This window comes from Macrobrachium rosenbergii, chromosome 41 (assembly GCF_040412425.1).
Source record: "Macrobrachium rosenbergii isolate ZJJX-2024 chromosome 41, ASM4041242v1, whole genome shotgun sequence".
Lineage (NCBI taxonomy): Eukaryota > Metazoa > Arthropoda > Malacostraca > Decapoda > Palaemonidae > Macrobrachium > Macrobrachium rosenbergii.
The window spans coordinates 49,187,983-49,210,751 of record NC_089781.1 but is presented as its reverse complement, the minus strand read 5'-3'; the positions used below and the strand labels follow the sequence as shown (position 1 = coordinate 49,210,751).

At 40.3% G+C, this 22,769-nt stretch overlaps 1 protein-coding gene across 6 annotated transcripts in view; it reads left to right on the top strand.

Annotated features, from left to right (window-relative positions):
- The window catches only part of Rad9 (cell cycle checkpoint control protein Rad9), an 822,739-nt gene that overhangs the window by 132,758 nt on the left and 667,212 nt on the right, over window positions 1-22,769 (top strand). For 4 of the 6 annotated variants that reach the window (XM_067084341.1, XM_067084339.1, XM_067084345.1 and 1 more), the window contains exon 2: window positions 10,712-10,780. The exons of the other annotated variants lie outside the window; for them this stretch is intronic. In XM_067084341.1, coding sequence (XP_066940442.1) covers window positions 10,712-10,780 — 69 coding nt within the window. The remainder of the gene's footprint in view (window positions 1-10,711; window positions 10,781-22,769) is intronic. 6 annotated transcript variants of the gene reach the window in all.

Sequence of the window (22,769 nt, the reverse complement as noted above, 5' to 3'; positions counted from 1 at the left end):
GTTAAAGTGCCTTTATCTATGATACTTACAGTACTGCCTGTATCCAACAATATGGAACTCAGTACACCTTCTAAGTGTACTTGTATGATAGGCAACTCTTCCTGACACGTATTAAAATTCTTTACAGAAAACACTATTTCATTACTTTGAGTAATGTCTGTTGGGGACACATCCTTATTCACTGTCACTATTTCTTTCTGTAAGGATGGACCTTTCTGCTGCACTCTCTTTGATTGTCACTGAGAATCCCCTTGATTTGGGTTACTGGGGAGGTATTTTGATTATTAGGCTGAGTACTTTGGTTATTTTGAGACCCTGAGAATTTCCCTGTTTGTTGTACCAACAGTTTTGGATCAAATGTCCTGTCTTATTGCAATTCAAACACCATTTGTTTCTTCTACAATTCTGGGTTGTATGGTTGTTATAACCACAATTTCCACAACTTTGTCTCTGCCTATTGAACTGTGGCCTATTATTCCCTGAATTTTGGCCTTGACTAGCTCCCCTCTGTCCAGGAGTCCTGTTATTTCCACTGTTATTTCCATTAGTTCCAGTGGTATTCCCATTGTTACCTCTATTTGGCGGCCTACCTTGATTGTTTCTATTTGATTGATTAAATCTCCTATTGTTGTTCCCACCATTTCTATCAAACGAATTTCTGTTTCCCTGATACCTAGACCTAGCTTGCCCTGATTGGTTTCTATTGGACTGATTGCTATTATTTCTTGGGTTTCCACTAGCTACGGTTCCGTAAAATCTGCACTACTACTTGATGAATTCTGTTTTACTTTCCTTTCTATGTACATCAAAGTTTGTACAATTCCATCATTTGGCTTCCTATCACAGTACTTCTTTAAGGCTACTCTTTCTTCCTTACCCAAAGCATCGTAGATTGGTCCTAAGGACATATATCTAAGTACCTTGGATATACTAGCTAAATCTGTTTCATCATCATCAAATTCATCCTTCCTTCCAACAACAATTCCTACAGCTTTCATATCTGTCGTCACTCTATCTATAGCTTCTTCTACTCTAGTGGCTAAAACTAAGTGATTACCCTCATATTTCTGATGATGGAAAGTTCCTATGTTATACCATGGATCTTTCTGTGCTTCTGGTTGCCAAAATTGTAAGCACTGTTTCTTGAATTCGTTAAACAGAGTAATATTCCTAAAAGTACTGAATGAAGAACTGTATGTGCATCACCATGTTCCATACTAATATACAAGAGTGCTTCATCTATTTTCTTTCTCTCATCTGTGATACCAGCAGCTGAAATTCTGCTTTCTGTGTCTGCTATCTATCGATTTACACCATATTCTTCTAATCTACTTTTATCTACATTACTTGGGTCTACCGTTCCACAAAATCTAGTGGCTGGGGTTATTTACGGGTGGCTTGCGCCATGTTGTAATTTCTAGGTACAATGGAAGTTATTGGGTTAGTGGTTACAACTGAAGGGTTAGCGCACTCGGTAAACTAAGTGGGGACCTTGACTACGAGAACGTCTGGGTCTAGTATTACTAGGATCAATTGGTCTAGAAAGTCGTTCAGGTACAGGTCTTAGGTTATATGGAGTCTGGTCTTCGCTTCTTGTCTGTTGCAGTCGGGCATAACTTCGTCCAAAGTGTTATTCATATTAATTCATAAAATATTCAATGATTCCAAGAATGAAAAATTAAAAAAAAAAATTTGAGAATCAGGTACTTACTTCAATTGCATGTTTGCTGAGTTGACTGTATCCCTCTATACAAAGAAAATTCAAATTTTTCCTAACTCATTCCTTCATAGGACTCTCACAATCTGAAAAAGTCTGATATTAGTATTTATGTATACAATTGTTTGGGTTCCACTGCAAAATGCTGCGCCAAGTGTATAACAAAAAAAAATTATTATGATAGAATAATTTAAACAGAATTGTCTCTATCACCAGGTGAACGAAAATTTCTATTTCGTAAAAAAAAATGACTAAACATGAAAGAAAAAATTATTTCCTTCGTACAACAATAAGGAAATATTATTCAGAATATTATTCAAAAGAAAAATAATTTACTTAAATTATTTATGTTAAAAAAAAAATTATTTGCACACTGCAGGGAAAAATAATTATATAAAAATTTCACACACACAAAAAAAAAATTTAATTCACGGAGAAAAAAAAAATTCTCTTGATAATTCCCCGATACTAGGAATGAATGTTTACTATTCAATTAGCTTCATGTCGCCTTGCACTTGAAGATCGCGCTGATTGCACTTGAGCGCAATTTGTCGTTATCATCCAGCGATAATTCACTCAGCTTGGCCGACTTCCAGTCCGTACTTGCTGAATTTGGCGAAGAAAAATTTGGAATCCCTTCCAAATTGTTGATTGAAGACGTCACTTCAGAGGTCATGGTTATCAAAAACTGACTTATAAACTCGATTGCTTGAAGCTTCACTATCTTCCGTCGCCGTCTTCCGCTCTCGTTCGTCGCCGTCGTCGTCACTGCTCTGCTACCGCTACTTTTCGCTAAGTCTCCCTTTTAGCGACCAAAAATTTTGGGAATTTCGTGTATTTAAGTCCGTACACGATAGAAAGGTTCACTGAACTGACGTAGATATTAGCGACTTTCATACGTCTGCCAACACTGTTTGTTTTCGTCTTCTCCGCTGCTGCGATCGGCAAAGTTTAGGATGAGTTGCCAATTGTTTCGTAAATTTCGTTTTCTTATAAAAATCACCGCTGTTCTATGCCGTGATTATTACTATTGTTCTTATTATGTTCAAATATATAATTATTAAACTGAATTTCTGGTTGATCTTATGCGAACGTTCGGAAGTTTCAAACTAGGCAGAGATTTACCGCTGTCAATTTTTCACTCCGATCGACGCAAAGTTTCGCTGGTTCGTAGAATATTTCGTTCTGCTTCGTTTCCCTTCTGCTACAGTGTTGATGTTGTATTGGTGTTTCTAGTGCTGAAGACCGTCTTGAGATTATTTGCGCTGTTAAATTGAGAGTTAGTTTTAGCGCCGTCACTGCTCACTCTCTGTAAATTTCTCTAGGGCCGTGAACATTTAATGTTTTTCAAATGTGCGCTGGGCGAAATCCTCCGAAACTGCCACCAATTATTTGTTATGCGGTGCACTTTTTCTTTGTATTGCGTTGCACCACATATGAATGACTCCGTTTCTGTCTGTTGACTTTCACTTGATAGTAACGCAGGGGACTCGGTAAGTTAGGTTGAAATTGTCTATTAATACTTTCTACTTTTCAGGAGGGGGTAAGTATTCGCTGGGCACGGTTTTTCATAAGTTTTATTCTTAACACTAAACTATTTCACACGGCCAGCCACACTGGACTTAGAAATTTCTTGATGTTAGAGAGTTGAGTGACACAAATCCTACCCAATTGGGTTTCAAAATAACTCTGGCTAAAAATTGATCAGAATGAACTCTGGACCTATATTGAATAAAACTCCGCCTCCTTGAGGACGTCTACTTTACTCTTAATGGTTCAATCTTAACTCCCACTTTTGGCAAGGACAAATCAGGTCAATTTTGCTGACCTTTTGATTCCTGTAGCGCCTCCTTCCTTTCCCACATCTTGGAGGTTTGTTATGGTTAGTCTTCAATTTACTTGGTCTCATGGCTCATCATTTTAAACTATCAACATCGTCTCTCGCTCTCTCTCTCTCATAATCCCGATCAGTGAATCTCATACTTATTCACTGCATAACAGAACCTGACTGGGGCGGGAGGACTTCTGCACCAACTCCACCCCAGTCCTTTGGAGACTATGCTCTGGGCCCAGGGACTGAAGCTCCACTGGTTCCGAAAATGGTATAACCTCCCGCCTACCTGAGATATCTCACTGGGTGGGAGAGGGTCTACCTCCCCTGGAGCCTCTGCCTCCCCTTCCTCTGGAGGAGGAGCGGGGTGTTCCTCTACCATGGAAGTATCCTCTAGCTCTCGTTCCCTTTGCATTTTGAATCGATCGAAATGCACCCTGGCTTTCATAAGAAGCGTTGAAAGCTGGGGAGGAGACATATGAAGGAGCAGCGAGAGGTTGATGGGCTGGTTGGACCAGCACATACTGAGGTTGAGGTTGAGACTGAGAGGTTGAGGGGTGACCAGGGACGGGGACCTGGACAGCCTGCAAGACAGTTCTGAGTCGGGAGCCGTTTAAACTTTTTGAACTTCTTCCCGGGCTTGGGGTGAGTTCCGGCGGGCTCAGACTGCTTCCTCTTAGAGGATAAATCCCAACGGGAGCAGAGACTCTGATTGGCGTAGTTGCCTCAGCTAGGACGTCAACTTCTTCCTGGGAAGAGATTAGCTCCCCAGATGGAGCTTTTCATGAGCCTGTTAGGCTCATGATGGATGGTGGCTGCGAAAGATGTGTTTTCGGCAGTTCAGCCGAGCCTTAATGAAATCGTACAGGTCCTGCTGAAAACTCCCTAAGAGAGATTTCATCAGCACCTGAAATAGCTGGCGTCTTCGCTATATACCACTGACGTTGCCTCTGCTAAAGTCAGAGAGTTTAAGGACCTACTAAGTCTGTCCTTAGACTCAGCTTCAGCCTTCAGGAGCGACTCCGGGATCTTAGGAGTTGTTCGCTGAAGAGGTTAGAAAAGCGCAGTCAGGGTCCAGCCGAGTAACTGTGAAGGTGTCGGAGCTCCTACCCAAAACTGAGAATCTCCGGGTAAGACGAGAGGTGGGATCTGTCTCCCGGAGATGGGAAGGGCTTACCCTCCATGCAAGCCTGGTTGGTGAGGAGGCCACTTTAGGGGGTGCAAGGGGTGGGGAGAACTTCACCCAGAGAGAACATTGTGAAAGCACCCTTGGCGGAGTGAGTTTGGTGTTCTCCGCCTGCCACTCCGACAAAGTCCGTAGTAGGGCCGACTGGGCCTGGTCCCTCGGGAAGATGACAGTTTCCTTGGGGACCTTATCGGACCGAACCCATGCCTCCTCGGTAAGCCTGGCATAACCTGCACAAGGTGATTGCAGGTTAGGAGGGAAGAATTCTAATTCCTCCAGCCTCACAGTGCCTAGGCCCTTGATAGTAAAGGGTACCCTCATGCTGGGGGCAAAAAGGGTCAGGCGCCAGGGTTTCCTTTATCAAAAGGAGGTAGGCTGGAGGTGTCGGGACAGAGAAGGGTTTGTTGGCGCTCCGCCACTCATGAACCCAGAGATTAAAGTCCTTTGAGACTTAACCTCTTCTGATATAAGGAGAGCGGAAGCATTTGAAGAAGACAGTTGGCTCGAGAGTTGCGACAGCTTGTCGTCAACTCTTTTGTCAAACTGCTTCATAAGAAGCTCAGCAAATGCTTCAGCATCAAAGGAAGGAGGAACCTCTTTACTTTGTTTAGATCGTGCTCCTTCCCAGAAGTAGAGGCCTTGCTCGTAGGCGGCATGGGGCTAGGGGCCGTGGCGTCTTGAGGGACCCGGAGCGGACTTTCTGGGACTTTAAGGTCTTTTTCTTTACTGATTTAACCTTAGGGACGGTAGACCTTGCACCGTCCATAAGGCAAGAGGATTTCACAAATCCTCGGAAGGAAGAAGGAGAGCTAAAGAGTAAATCACCTGCCTCACTTACCCCCTTACCTGCTTGCAAATCCAGATCAACATTCATCGGTTCGAGGTCCAGATTAAGAGCCGCAACATCCTCGGCGACAACTCCGCATGCAGCGACTTCGTCCTGGGAGGGCTGCGTCATTTCCCAGATCCCAGCGATCAAGGGGGCGGCTACCTTGTCCGCAACTGAAGCTGAGATCCAGGCGCCGGGGAAGAGAACGTTGCAGACGTCCTTGGACAGGATGTAGGGTTTCCCTGCCCCGACGTTCCTCCCGAAGCCGCTGACCCAGGTCTTGAGGGTCGACATTGAAGCGTCCCGAGAGCTGCGGTCAATCTGGAAGGAGGAGAAAGTCAGGTGACCGAGCCTCCTAAAAGGAGAATATCTTTCAATTATCCATAAGAGACAAAACTGAAGGTAAACGTGAATCGGAAGGGAAAAACTAACTTACCGACTCATCCAGAACCTGCTCGTAGAGGGCGTAGCACACCTCACAACCATCAGGGTGCCAGACGATCAGGTCCCCTACGTGGACAGCACACCCAGAGTGGGACCTGCACACCTCATGTCCGCTGGCTTGATGCAGCACAGTGGTGCACCCCTGCTCCTGACAACGCACCATCTGTAAGTTGACGGGTATATGAGTATGCTGATGGGGCTGCGGGTGGATTGCCGGAGCAGTGTCTTAGGATAATAGTTATCCAGGTAGGTCCCGCGGAGCATACCGGGAGGATAAGGGCCTACTGGAACATGCAAGATCAACTACCTAGAGGACCACGGAGTTAATCCCGAGCGACAGGAAGGTCCCAAAGGACAGTTAACCTACAAAAGGTAATTAAATAAATGTGTATATATATAATAAACAGTTATCCAGATAGGTCCCGCTGGGCGTGCCGGGAGGTTAAGGGGCCTAGTGGAACATGCAAGATTAACCTAAAGGGACCACGGAGTTAATCCGGAGCGACAGGAAGGTCCCAAAAGGATAGTGTATATACATAATATAATATATAATATGAATATAATATGTATGCATTCTAGGAAAGGTCAACTATAAAAGTGGATATTTCTGCTTGGGCGGGGAGTCCTGTACTCTAATACGGTGTGGCGGAGGAGGTGTAGTGAGCACCGTCCAACCAAACACTGTACCCACGGGTGGAAGGCGACAAAACGCCCGACTACCTAGCAGAGAAAACACGATAGCTAGTCGGCGGAGGGTAGATACTGGGAAACTATAGGTGTTCTAAATGAATAGAACGAAGATAAATGTCATAGCGTGTGAATAACAGAAGACAGTCAGGTGAGAAACTCTAACTGGCAACATGAACACAAATTTCCCCCTTGAGATATCGTTCTGGGAGAACGACACTCGGTGGTGAAAAAGGCGCACTGACACTAGGAGAGGGGGGGTTGTATAGGCCATGAGTGAGGGATCCAAAGTAGCGACCAGGGGGTGAGTAAGCACTCTCCGGGCGCTATGAGATCCAGCCTTCTCCCTTCGATCGGACGAACATGTACGAACGATACTAAGAGAGGAGAGGATGGGGGACTCTCAAAGGCCAAAAAGCAAAGAAAGGGAATGGGAAACAGGGGTGTGGGAGCACCCCCGGTCCCCAACTGAGGTCTCGATTGGGTGTGACCGGGTAAGGTCGGAACCAGGCGAGAGAACAGACCAATCAATGCAGAGGAAGGGGATATAAGGCTATGGCGTAAGGAACAGGATAAAACTCTCGGGCCTTGGGAAGTTAACATATTATATGAAAGCGAACCAAGGGTGGGGAGAGAGGGTGAGGGAGGTTGGGGGAATGAATAATGGGGTAGGAGAGGGGGTATACATGAAGATGGAGAATAACCCGAAGATGTGGTTCGGATGAAGGTAGGCTACACGAGATACCCTCGCTATTCCAGCTTAACCTTATTAGGACTCAATAGTCTAAACAGAAAGGCCGAAACAGGGAGAGGGAGAAGCGCAAGCCCGACTTCTCTAACCAAACGCCACACAAAGGGGAGCTCCAACCATGAACCCTCCTAAACACCAACCTTCTCTCCCAAGAAAGGGAAGAGAACGCTATAGCCTAATCCTAGGCTAACCTAACACAGCCGGCTGGCTGATGGAGGAAGCCCAGGGGAAGAAGGTATCTACTCGACTAGCCTAAAGTTAACCTATCCTAGGCAAAGAAATAAACAATGATTCAACTAATCATAGGACATATGTAGAAGGAGGACCAAACCCAACGTGATATGAGCACGGAGGAAAATGGCCGACCTTCCAGATAAAAACAAAGGATATAATCCGAAAATATCAAAGACATCCGTGCGCTAGGCTTAAAATAAGTTTTTGACAAGCATAACTGTACCATCTCAAATAATATACCCAAACACTGGAGGAAGTGAGGGTCCAAAATACAACGCATATAAGAATTGATAAAGAGCGGATAGGCCCGAGGGGGAAAACTCGTAGCCTAAACGACAAGGACCCTAACTTCCCCAGAGAAGGGTAAAAAATCAATAATATAAAAGCCCAATTGAATATAGAATAAGCAAAAAGGCACAACAATAAGAAAATGAAGGGGAACGAAGCCCCGACATAAAAATCCCGCACCGAGACTGAAGGTCACATGGGGCCGGGAGAAGGTGGAAGAGACGAGCGTTATAATTCCCCCTAATTATTAAATTAGAGGGAAATAAGGAGCCTCAACCGCCTAAAATAAAAAACAGAGATGGTACTCAACTTAGGTGAAGAAGAATCCAGGGAGGATGCCATAGTCAACCAAAAATTGAAACACAAAGAAGCGCACACACAAATAGAACAATAGCGAACGCGTGCTAAAAAGTGGAATGAGGGTGCGCCGGTTTGTTTACAGTCCCATGAGTGGTGCGGGGTTTGTAAGGCACCTCACTCGGTGGGACTTTTGACATTGGGAATGTTTACAGGGCGGAGGCCTGTGATTGTGACAATCTCACCCTTTCTCATACGACTCCATTTCATGGAGCTCGCACTGGGGGTAGTAACTCCGGCTTAGCTTTTTAGCTTTTCTCTGGTATATTTAGCAATAGCTTTAACTAGAAATAAGTGCTGAAAGGTTATTTCACCGGGTGACACAGGTCGGAAAACCCAGAAATATATAATACACACATAGTAAGCCCCCGTATTTGCCGACTCACCTATTTGCGGATTTCTATGTGGAATGTATATACAGTATGCTTTATTTGCGGAAAATTCACCCATTCGCAGTATTTTTCACTGAGAAAGATTCACTGATTGCTGTATTTTCATATTTTCATGATTAAATGCACTTTTTGTGATAAAACAATTAATCCTTAAACGCCGAGCCTCTATTTACAAAAGTGTCTCCCGTATGCCGGCGGCGTTCAGGAGTTAAGCGATGGAAGCGGAAAAAGTTTTTTTCAAAAATCACAGCAGCTTAGTTTTTAAGATTAAGAGTTCATTTTGGCTCCCTTTTTGTCATTGCCTGAAATTTAGTATGCAACCATCAGAAATAAAAAAAAAAAAAAATTATCATATATAAATATTGAAATATATGACAGCACAAAAAAATTTCATATATAATTGTATACAAATCGCTGTGAGCAAAACGGTTAAAGCTAATGAGTAATTATTTTTTCTTTGTATTGTACACTAAATTGTGATGATTTTGGTATATAACAAATTGTAAAACGATCAAAGCAACACAGAGAAAATTTTATCACAAAATGATGCATGAATTCATAACGCGCAGACATAAAAAAAAGTTTTTTTTCAAAAATTCACCATAAATCGAAATATTGTGCTAGAGACTTCCCGTTTGTTGCAAAATGAAGGTAATTGATTGAATATTACTAGACTGTAATTTTTGTAGCTTACAATTGCAGTTTTCGACCATTTCGGTCGAGTTAAAGTTGACCGAAGGTCGAATTTTTTCTATTTATCGTGATTTATATGAAAATATTTCAAAACTGATTAAAGCTACAATCATGAGTTATTTTTTTGTTGTATTCTACATGAAATTGTACACATTTTCATATATAAAACTTTATGTAACTGCTATTAGACAAACAGTGCAAACATTACGACACAGTGATGAAAAAATTTCTGAGATTTTCGGCCGAGTTACTGCGAGGATGTAAGGAAAAAGTTTTTTTAAAAATTCACCATAAATCAAAATATTGTGCTAGAGACTTCCAATTTGTTGCAAGATGAAGGTAAATGATTGAATATTACTAGAATGTAAGAGTTTTAGCTTACAATTGCATTTTTCGACCATTTTGGTCAAGTCAAAGTTGACCGAAGGTTGAAATTTTGGCACATCGTGATTTATATGAAAGTATTTCCAAACTGATAAACGCTACAACCATGGGTTGTGTTTTGTTGTATTTTACATGAAATTGCAGACATTTTCATATATGAAATTTTATGTAACGGCTAATATAAAATGGTGCAAAAATTACGACAAAATGACGAAAGAATTTCTGAAATTTTCGGCCGAGCTACGGCGCAGACGTAAGAAAAAGTTTTTAAAAAAAATTCACCATAAATCGAAATATTGTGCTAGAGACTTCCAATTTGTTGCAAAATGAAGGTAAATGATTGAGTATTACTAGATTGTAAGAGTTTTAGCTTACAATTGCATTTTTCGACCATTTCGGTTAAGTCAAAGTTGACCGAAGGTTGAAATTTTTTGTAGTCGACGTACGGTACGTCTACTCGGCACCCAACAGGCAATTTTAGTCGACGTACGATACGTCCAGTCAGCGTTTAAGGGTTAAAATACTCAGGTATAAGCATTTTTAGTGTTTCTTTTTTGTGTTTAAACTTTCAAAGTAGGCAGTTCTAAGTGTTTTTAGAGGGGTGTTAAGTATTTTCAGATTTTAGTTATTCTCGGGGCGGGGTGTGGTACACATCCCCCGCGAATATGGGAGGTTTACTGTATATATATTATATATGCTGTATAATGTAACACTTTCTGTTACTCTTGAGTGGCTATTGCTGATCATCTAGTGGTAGATTGTATAGTTTGTCAACTGCTGAGATTAGTAATAGAGATTTAAATAAAATTGTGGATTTTTTGCTACACAATAAAAAACTTGTAAGTTTAGAAGCCAAATATTTATTTTTTTTAATTCAAGATATTTTAATTTGTAATTAACCTTCAGTTTTATTTCCAGTGTTTGGCAGGGCTGTCCATTCCTTAGCAAAAATTGGAGATGAGTTGTATGTAGAACCAGGGCCTTCAGGTGAGATAAAGCTGTGATGTATAGTGCTGCATTCTGTCATGATTCTCTCCATGAACTATTAAATGCCTATTGTGGATTGTACTTGAATATTTATTCATATAAGTAATAATAATACTAATGAATTTTATTGCAGCTCAAGGCTATATACATGGAGTATACAAAGTAGAGATAATAACATACACACAATCTAGATACATGAGATAACATGATAAAAAAATGATTTTCATATATGTAACTGACCAAGTAATTATATAGCTATATTTTCTACTCCCCCTCGATGTGGGACCACCTTGACGTGGTGAGGGGCTCTTGAACCCCAGGAATTTGTTCCCGGGTTTGAGTCCAAGAGTCTCATTTATTATTACATGTTTCTTTAGACTAATTTTGTGGAATTTTCCACTTTTGCTAAAATTTATTGGGCCTGTTAACCCTCTGGTGATCCGATGATGCGAAACTGCGTCAATAAATTTTATTCTAACAAGACATATATCTTTCTTTAGTGCGTTTTATAGGAAACTTATTCAGCTTTCTAATGCCACCTTTATTTTTTTTTCTATCTTTATTCCTTGCTTAGGTATAATACGAAACGTCAACATGTTGGAAAATCTGAAAATTGCACTGTGTAAGTGCTCCGATGACGCAATTTCCGCATCATCTGTAAGTTGTTTTCAGGGGAAATTTACCAAAAAAGAATCGTCCAAAGAACATGAGGACTGCGCCATTGCGAGGGCAGATCTTGAACCTACAAGAAATCATAAACAGGAAACCGATGGGTATCGCATATGCGCCACAGTCCTCCCCCAACTCAAGCATTTTTGATAGCGTAGTCGCTGTCTCATCCTCAAGGAGTTACCTTCTATGGTCTACCAGAGCTCCATGGTGACCAAATTAATATCAAAGAATTCTCTTCTAGTTGGTCTTTTGGCCAGGTATTGTGTCGTAATGATTAACATTATAACACATGATGGAGTATATAATGGACTCAAAGATAAGAGGGCACTTTCCCTTATCTTCAGCGAAGCTGAGCCCAGTTTTTCCAACGTTAAAAGAAACTGCAAGAAAAAGAAAGTGACTATTGTGCATCCACCCTCTTGTTTACAACCGGGCTGTTAAAAGACCAAGGAGCCATTACTCTCCATTTGGTCTAAAGTGAACGGTTCACGTCGTTACCAGCGCTCCGAAAAAATTCTATTTTTTTGTCCGTTTTAGCATCGAGGATTATGGAAACATCAAAAATAACAAGATAAGTGCTCATTATTAACTTCAGTTAAAAGTTTTAGTTTTAAACTTCTAGAATTTATATAATTTGTGTGTTAAAGCCGGAACCCAGCTCGTTGATCGCCAGCCTACCTAGTTTCGTAAAACGAAAACTGTTTTAAGTTCTAACTAAATGTTTTAACTAAAAGAAATGTTCCACAACTTATTATTAATATGGAAAATCCTTTCAGATTATACGATGTCTACAATAATCTAGGCAGTAAGTGAGAATAATTTAGACTAGATTAATAGTGGATGTTGTCTGTAGCCTATGTACATCCTTGGATTATGTATCCTAAGTGGCCAAGCTAAGACCGAGGACCCTAGGAATCAGATAACAACAACATCTGGGCAAAGTAAATCGATAGCCTAACAATGAGGCCACATATTAGTATAAATTTTTTCCCTTTTATATAAGCCTGTGCACTTTAGCATGAGCTAAATAATCCAGGACTAGCCTAGGCATTATCTTATATCAAGTTAAGTGGTAACTTTTCATGAAACATCCCATGTTTAGACTAAATTAGACCATGTAATTAGGACTAGATGAAATCGTAATCTGTGCTGGATGAGATGGTAACCTAGCCTTAAGGCTACATACTAAGGTAGGCTAATTGTGCTTTGTGTATGTAACCCATGCACTTAAGTGTGAATAAAATAATCCAGATTAGGCAGTAGCCTAGATTAGAGTGAGTTATAACCCTGGTTATAAGGTTACACATTAGTGATTACTGTTTATATAGTAAACCAAATAGCCTAGGATTGGATATAAACAACAAACTGGGGTAGACAAATAGTTGAATAATTATAAGGAACAGATATTGAGATAAAGTTAAGTATACCTTAGTTTTACCAGACCACTGAGCTGATTAACAGCTCTCCTAGGGCTGGCCTGAAGGATTAGACTTATTTTACGTGGCTAAGAACCAATTGGTTACTTAGCAACTGGACCTACAGCTTATTGTGGAATCTGAACCACATTATAGCGAGAAATGAATTTCTATCACCAGAAATAAATTCCTCTAACTCTTCATCAGCCGGCCACTGGAATTGAACTCCGGCCCATCGAATGACAGTCTGAAGCTCAACCGACTCGGCCAACAAAGGGCTTATAAGGTTATAATAATTTGGATTAGGCAATACCCGATACTAGGTTAAGAAGGAACAAATAAACCTAGGATTATACATAAACAGTATTCTAGCCTAATTAAAATAACCTAGTTTGTTATGACTCGTTAGCATATCTTTAAGGTTACATGCTAGTAGGGTCTTGTGTAGCCTATGTCCGTAAAGATGATATAAATCTAGAACAGGCAGTAGCCTAACCATGTTAACCCTTAAAAGCCGACTGGACGTACCGTAAGTCGACTAAAATTGTCTGTCAGGTGACGAGTGGACGTACCGTACGTTGACTAAAAAAAATTTCAACCTTCGGTCAACTTTGACTCGACCAAAATGGTTGAAAAATGCAATTGTAAGCTAAAACTCTTACATTCTAGTAATATTCAATCATTTACCTTCATTTTGCAACAAATTGGAAGTCTCTAGCACAATATTTCGATTTATGGTGAATTTTTGAAAAAACTTTTTCCTTACGTCTGCGCCGTAGCTCGGCCGAAAATTTCAGAAATTCTTTCGTCATTTTGTCATAATTTTTGCACCGTTTTATATTAGCCATTACATAAAGTTTTATATATGAAAATGTCCGTAATTTCATGTAAAATACAACAAAAAACAACCCATGGTTGTAGCTTTTATCAGTTTGGACATATTTTCATATAAATCACGATAAGTGCCAAAATTTCAACCTTCGGTCAACTTTGACGTGACCGAAATGGTAGAAAAACGCAATTGTAACCTAAAAATCTTACATTCTAGTAATATTCAATCATATACCTTCATTTTACAACAAATTGGAAGTCTCTAGCACAATATTTTGATTTATGGTGAATTTTTGAAAAAACTTTTTCCTTATGTCCGCACGGTAACTCGGCCGAACATCACAGAAATTCTTTCGTCACTTTGTTGTAATGGTTGCACCATTTTATATTAGTCGTTACATAAAGTTTTATATATGAAAATGTGTGCAATTTCATGTAGAATACAACAAAAAATAACTCATGGTTGTAACTTTTATTAGTTTTGAAATATTTTCATATAAATCATATAGAAAAAATTCGACCTTCGGTCAACTTTAACTTGACCGAAATTGTCGAAAACTGCAATTGTAAGCTAAAAACTTACATTCTAGTAATATTCAATCATTTACCTTCATTTTGCAACAAACGAGAAATCTCTAGCACAATATTTCGATTTATGGTGAATTTTTTAAAAAAACTTTTTACGTCCGCACATTACGAATTCATGCATCATTTTGTGATAATATTTTCTCTGTGTTGCTTTGATCATTTTACAGATTTTTATATACCAAAATCATCGCAATTTAGTGTACAATACAAAGAAAAAAAAATAACTCGTTAGCTTTAACCGTTTTGCTAACAGCGCGATTTGTATACAATTATATATGAAATTTTTTTTCGCTGTCATATATTTCAATATTTATACATGATAATTGTATTTTTTTTCATTTCTGATGGTTGCATATTAAACTTCAGGCAATGTCAAAAAAGCAGCCAAAAATGAACTGTTAATCTTAAAAACTAGCGTGCTGTGATTTTTTGAAAAAAACTTTTTTTCCGCTTCAGTGCTAACTCCCGGACGCCGCCGGCATACGGGAGACACTTTCATAAATAGAGGCTCGGCGTTTAAGGGTTAATCCTTTAACGCTGACTGGATGTATTTTACGTCGATAAAAGTTGTCTGTCAGGTGCCAAGTGGACATAAAATACGTCGACTACAAAAAGTTTTTTAAATATTCACGGAAAAATACTTATAGGCCTCATTTGCAAAAACTTTTAAATCACGCACCTTGAGGGTTGCTGGGAGTTCACGGATCACACTGTTGTTTTGTTTACAAGCGTGACCCAGCTGTGCATGCGCGAATTTCTTTCTTATCCCAAAAGAAAGCATCAGCTAACTCTGCTGAAAATCTTAGAAATTCTGTAGTCACTTTGTCGTAATTTTTGCACCGTTTTCTATTAGCCTTTACATAAAGTTTTACATATGAAAATGTGTGCAATTTCATGTAGAATACAACAAAAAATAACTCATGGTTGTAGCTTTTATCAGTTTTGACATATTTTCATGTAAGTCACGATAAGTGCCAAAATTTCAACCTTTGGTCAACTTTGACTCGACCGAAATGGTCGAAAAATGCAATTGTATGCTAAAATTCTTACATTCTAGGAATATTCAATCATTTACCTTAATTTTGCAACAAATTGGGAGTCTCTAGCACAATATTTCGATTTATGGTGAATTTTTGAAAAAAACTTTTCCCTACGTCCGCGTGTGCTAACTCTGCTGAAAATCTCAGAAATTCTTTAGTCACATTGTCATCATTTTTGCACTGTTTTGTATTAGCCGTTACATAAAGTTTTATATATGAAAATGTGCGCAATTTCATGTAGAATTCAACAAAAATAACTCATGGTTGTAGCTTTTATCAATTTTGACACATTTTCATATAAATCACAATAAGTGCCAAAATTTTAACCTTCAGTCAACTTTGACTCAACCGAAATGGTTGATAATGCAATTGTAAGCTAAAACTCTTACATTCTAGTACTATTCAATCATTTACCTTCATTTTGCAACAAACAAGAAGTCTCTAGCACAGTATTTTGATTTATGGTGAATTTTTGAAAAAAAATTTTCCTTACGTCCGCTTGCGCTAACTCTGCTGAAAATCTCAGAAATTCTTTAGTCACTTTGTCATAATTTTTGCACCGTTTTATATTAGCCGTCACATAATTTTTTATATATGAAAATGTGTGCAATGTCATGTAGAATACAACAAAAAATAACTCACAATTGTAGCTTTTATGAGTTTTGAAATATTTTCACACAAATCACGATAAGTGCCGAAATTTCAACCTTCAGTCAACTTTGACTTGACCGAAATGGTCGAAAAACGCAATTGTAAGCTAAAACTCTTACATTCTAGTAATATTCAATCATTTACCTTCATTTTGCAACAGACGGGAAGTCTCTAGCACAATATTTTGATTTATGGTGAATTTTTGAAAAAACTTTTTTTACATCCGCGTGTTACGAATTCATACATCATTTTGTGATAATATTTTCTCTGTGTTGCTTTGATCGTTTTACAATTTGTTATATACCAAAATCATCGCAATTTAGTATACAATACAACGAAAAAAAAAAGGCTCATTAGCTGTAACCGTTTTGCTCACAGCACGATTTGTATACAATTATATATGAAATTTTTTTCGCAGTCATATATTCCAATATTTATATATGATAATGATATTTTTTTGCATACTAAACTTCAGGCAATGAGAAAAAGATGAGCCAAAAATGAACTAATTTTAAAAACTAAGCGTGCTGTGATTTTTTTAAATAACTTTCTTTCCGCTTCAGTGCTAACTCCCAAACCCCACCGGCATACGGGAAACACTTTTGTAAATAGAGGCTCAGCATTTAAGGGTTAAGTAGGAATCCCCATATAAGGAATATCCTACTATTAGCTTAAAACAGCGATGGCCAAATATCAGATGAAAAGGTAGTCTTGGCCACATAAAATAGAAAAAGAGATAAGAGAACTATTTTCTGTAAAGTTTATATCTTTTAAGTTGTAAATAAGCTTAGAATAGGTTAAGCAAGAACCTTCTAAGAAATCCTCTGTTCTTAGCTTAACGTAGATTAAACTAGAATCATTACCCCAAGCTATACAAAACAGTAGTTTGGGTTAGTCAAACAAATTACCTCATAGCAGTTAGTGTGAATGGCATGACAATTGGAATTAAAAATTTCACTTGGCCATTGCAAAAGGACTAACATTGTATAAGTAATACAGCCATGTCCAGGTATCAAAACTAACCTAAACCTTAGAAGGTTTAACATAGATAGTTAATTAAATTTATTAAAACTGCACAATTGTAATCAGATTAGCCTGTAATATGCAAACTATATGAGGAACTACATAAGTGTCCCTCACTTAAAAACAATTAATACTAACTAGCTTCTAATAACAACTTGCTTTATATGACTACAGGGCCACCATTAGGCAGGATCTTCAGTTCAAGTATTCCGTAGCAAATTGCTTGGTTCAATTTTTGCCAGTGGGTATGGCCCATACCACCTGCCATGAGCATAGTCCTTGTAAAAAACAAGGAAAATTTGCTTGGTCACCAGATTTGGACGAGATCTGTAGTATGCTCTTGGCAGCAAGTTTTAAGGACGAAACAGCTCCTTTTAGGCTGTCTCAATGGGGCCTAGGGTTCAGAAGGGGTGAGGAAGGGGGAGATTATCTTTCCGGCAGAACTCCGGCAGCAGATATTTACCCCTTCCTCTGAACAACATTAATGTGTGGGCCAAAACCCATTAACATCAGTCGCCAATACCTCCCAGGTTAACGCTGTGGAGGAAGTAGAGGAATCTTTACATGGAGTTGACATTCTTAGTAAAAAATATGGAGTGAACATTGCCATTGAAATGGCCCTGCTGAACCCAGAAGGCTCAGGGATATAAATTTAAGCTAGCCATGGAAGAAACCTCCCAGAAGGAATTCTATTCCTCATGCAGCTATCATTGCTGAATAGGATCTTTCCCCCAAAAGGGATACTGGGATCCACGTAACTCAGACTGAAATGTCTACATTTTTGGAAAGGTATAGTAACTTGCCCAGGACTTCTGCCCCTTCATTAACAGGCAGTTACAGTTTAGTTGCTGAAGCTCAGTTAGATTGCACAAGCTCTCCCAAAAGGGATACACAGTTTATGGCAAGCTCCCTAAAAGGGATACACAGTTCATGGCAAGCTCCCCCAAAAGGGATAGACAGTTTGCAGCAAGCGCCCCCAAAAAAAGGGATACACAGTTTGTGGCATTTGATCAGTTCTGTAAGGAAATTGAGTTTTTATTGACCTGTACTCCTAAAGGGACACAGTTTGCGGCAAGCTCCCCCAAAAGGGATACACTGTTTGCAGCAAGTTCCCCCAAAAGGGATACACAGCTTGCACCATTTGGTCAATTCCGTAAGGAAATTAAGTACCATCAAAGATGCCCTTGCCACAGAATGGCAATATATAAGGGACATGAAGCATGATTCTGAAAAGCAAAGCCAGTCAGTCATGTACGCACCAAAGTGTAAAAGTACTACATCCTGTAACCGAAAAGTGAGTGTAGATACAAATGCCGCCCAAACAAGGTCTGATCTTAGAATTCTGACTAAAAACAACAGTGGGTCAGTTTGGAATATAGAACTTCAGATCAAAACATAATAGGGGATCCAATACTCACCCCTGATGATACTGATAATCCTTGGTGAGACACCTCAATCTGCACTTTCTCTCCCAGTGTCAAGTAGGTAATTAATGAGAGAAAAACTATAATCGAAGTTGTAAATGTAGAATTTACAAACAGCAGCATTCCCTAATACAGATTGGTACCTGGTACCATCCTCACCAGACTTGGAGAAACCACTAACAGAATTGGTTTTCTTACCTGTGCCTATCGCATTAAAAACTAAAGAAATCACCCTTTACCAGGTCAATGAAAAATGGATCTCTACTTCCTTTTTGAATAAGACCCAAGTTGCTCACCAAGTAGCCTCATCAGAATTTTATGCTAGGCTCTGACTCCTTAGCATTATAACCTCTACCACCTTGCTGGAAGTTGCCATCTTAAGGCTTCCAGAACATCCCAGGATAATTTTTGCTGTTGAGGCCAAAAGTCTCATGAGAACCTGATGGAAAGCACTCTTTGACTTCCTAGAATGGCACATAAAATTGCGAATGGAAGCATTGGAAAGCTCCATCAAATCACTCTCCAGTGTCACTGCATTATTACATTCTAACCCCTTCTGTAAGGACCTGTTAAGGAGTCTGTTTTGGCTCAACTCAACGATCATGCCCACCAACAGAATTGTACAGTGTACGCTCTTCTGAGAAAAGAGGAATCCAGGAAACAAAGAACCCAAAATTTCCCTTTACCCAACACCAAAAAAGGCTCACTTTGATAAAAAATCATACAAGGCAAAACTTTTTCCTCAAAAAACAGGTAGGTGGTCGGAAGGGACAATTCCCTGCAAAGGGACAACAGCAACAACTTCAAGGCCATCCTTTTTCACAAGGTCCAAAAACCATCTCAAAGGAAGAAAAAGGAAAAACAACACCAGAAATGTCTATCAAAGGTGAAGGCAGAGGAGGAGGCAGATACCAAGAGGAATTTTATTGGTTGGGGGTCAGCTTCGATGACATCACAGACAATGGAAGTTTTCCCTGTGGGGGGACAGAAACTTGCGTATATTCACCACCAAGTGTGTCTCTTCAGTGTCCTCAAAAGGGACTCATCCAAAAGAAGAGTGATCCTCAACCAATCAACATTGAACAAGCACATTGTTTGCCGAAAGTTTTGGATAATTACCATTGCCTAAGTACATTGAATCATTTCAAAAAGGGACGCGGACAGTTTCTATGGATCTGAAAGATGCACACTGGCACATCCCTATAGCCGTTCCTTTCCGCCCCTCCTAAGGTTTCGAATAGGGAAAGACGTACAGATTCAAAGTTGTGTCCTTTGGGTTAAACATTGCCTAAAGAATATTTTTCAAAACTGGCAATGGTATTCGTTTGAGAACTCAAACAAAAAGATCTGGGGGTCCACAAGAAAAGAGTGCTTGAAAAACCTAAGAGCAATGGTCAACAGACTACAGTACAGTCAAAAGGTTTTATTATAAATTTGAAAACATCCTACCTCACACCCAGCAGACACTTTCAGTGGCTGGGACTGTGTTGGGATACTCTTCATGGCCTGTTGTCTCTCCCCATCATACTCAAAACAGAGTAAGGCAAGTCCTCAAAAGGTTCCTTGCACAGCCCAGAGCTTCCAGATGGCAATCAGAACGTGTGATGAGTCTGCTGCAGTTCTCATCAGTAATAGATCCAATGCATAGATTGCAACTGAAAATGTGAACAAATTCTGGCTATCGCATGCAAGAAAAAAGATGTGAGACAGACCTCATCAAAGGATTAAAAGAGTTGGGGAGATACTTCAGCCTTAGATTTGGAAGGAATCTTTGGTGAAACAGGTCACCCTGACTCCTCCATCTGTGTGAGTGACAAACACACAGATGCCTTGTTGACGGGTTGGGAGGACATTGGGAGGATTGTCAGGTGGCAGGGAGGTGATCATCTACTCAGGAATTGTTTTATCAATTTCCTGGAGCTGATGGCTGTCTTTTTGTCTCTTAAAAAACTCAAACCTCTAGAAGAGAGAGAACATAACCACAATATCCTATATCAAGAGGTCTGGATCACATTCACCTCCTTTCAATATGGTAATGTTAGCCATCCTTCGGATGGCGCAAGCAAGGAAGTGGCACATGTCTGCAGTTCACCTCACAGGGGGTCTCATTGTAATAGAAGACTCTCTATCAAGGAAAATGACAGCCTCAGCAGAGTGGATGTTGACAGCCACTCTTTTCAAATAATAGCCAACATGCTTCCACAACTGGAAGTGGACCTGTTCGCCACATACTAGAATCACAGACTCCTAATTTCTGGGCTCGACCTGTGTCACCCAGTGAAATGGTTCCAATAGCACACATTTCTAGGTATAACTATTGCTAAATATACCAGAGAAAAAAGCTATCCATAATGCTGGGGTTAGTACCCCCGGATCGAGCACCATAATGGTGTCGGTATGCACTAGGGGTGAGTGGAAGCCACTATCATAGGTCTTCATCCTATAGATTTCTCTTTTCTCACAGTCCCAAATTTGGGTGTGCCGTACTAAGGATTGCCTCCCGCTCACCCACTAGGTCTCCCATGCGAGCGCCATCTTCATTCCAATCTTAGCACAGCTACGAGAACACGTGAAATTTTGTTTTGTGATTGTGTTCCGTTTTTTGGTTGATCATCATGTCCTCCACCGAGAGTTTCCCACCACCTAAGTTGAGTACTATTTCTGATTGGTTTGTTTAACGCAGAGGCATCGTATTTATGAATTGTACGTTAATATTGTTTACCAGTGTAAACAGTTCTGTTCGCAGCCGAGCGTGGGCTGTATGTGTGCCTCTTTCCCGTTTTCGACCTTCAATCTCAACTTTTCTATTAAAAGTACGCATTCTCCTAGTTTTTATGTATACTCCATTCAGTTTGGAGCTTAATTGGAGAATTTACCGGGTCGCTGGTAGGAGATGAGGAACTGGGTATCATGACAGAACTAGGTTCACCCTTTTCTGATAATAGAATTTGAGTCTTTTTATCGGTCTCCTTCCTCCACCAGCGAGCTGGTTCCTTCTCGATGGTGTAAATTATTGGATCATGATGATAGCTGATATGTACAAGGATGGATGACATGTCCATTCCTGGATTAATTTATGCAGTGATTCGGCATCAGGGGAGGCCATTTTGGGTACCTAACGTTACCAATATAACCCATGTTTCCTGGACCTTCTCTGCCGCCGAGTCAATTATGTATTTATATGTGTATTTATAAAGGTTTAATCCTAGGCTAACCCACATCACGAATGGTTGACTCTTATATTTTGGTTGTTCGTATACTAGGTAGTTTTATTTCTAATATAAGGTAGTTAATTAGCCTAACCTACTGAGGCTAGGCATGACAGTGCTCTTACACGATGTTCAGGCTACCTAGCTCTCCCGACCAGGCCGTCTTACGGTTTTGGGGGAGGAGGGTTAGGCTAGTGTGGGAGTTCCTCTGTTCACACTTAGCCCACCTGACCAGGCCATTAGGTTTTTGGAAGGTGAGGTTAGGCTAGTGAGCGAGTTCCTCATTCACATTTAGCCCACCTGGCCAGGCCGTTAGGTTTTGGAAGGTAAGGTTAGATTAGTGAGAGGGCTCCTCACTTCATATTTTGCCTCCTGACCAAGCTATCTCGGTTTTGGGGAGTGTGGCTGAGTTAGGACGAAGTTCCTTCTCTCCCCACACCAGTGGCATTAATCCTGGCCTTCCTGACCAGGCCAAGAAGCTTTGGTTTTTGGAGGGTAGGCTAGGATCAGTTAACTCCGTATTTTCGTGTATGTAGCCTAGTCCCTGCTTTTTTACCTTAATGATTAGAATTTGGCGACGTTGCCTGAGCATTGTCCTCGTAAGAGGAAAGCCGTTCGCTTGCGTTTGGCACCCCGTAAGGAGGTTATAGTCGGCGTCCGGAGGGTGCTACCCACCTGACCAGTCGCTATTCGCCGGGTTTCCGCCACTCTCTACCTTTCCCCTACGGGCGGTGTTTCATTAGCTCGCTTCTAATTGCTTTTAGTAGTTAGTAGCTGGAGCGTCGAACATTGTCCCGTGGATGCATAATAACAGTTACGATATGTTAGAATTCACTTCTCCGCCGGGCTAGTCTGATTTTTCGTTGTTTTTTGTCCAGTTAACCACTCCGGTGGACATTGGTCACGGTTTTGGCGGTTTCCATTATATGGTTTCCGCCCTGGGCGTTTGAGAAGGGGCTATATGCGACCCCCCTACTCTGCCCCTATTACGCCGTTCCCATATTATGAGACACAATGAGATTTCAGTGACTATTCACGGCGGAGTGTCATAGAGTACCTGTTTATAACATATATATAATAAGTTAACCATTCGGTAGTTTAAGCTGTATTTTTTAGATTCTTGCTGCCGGACTCAG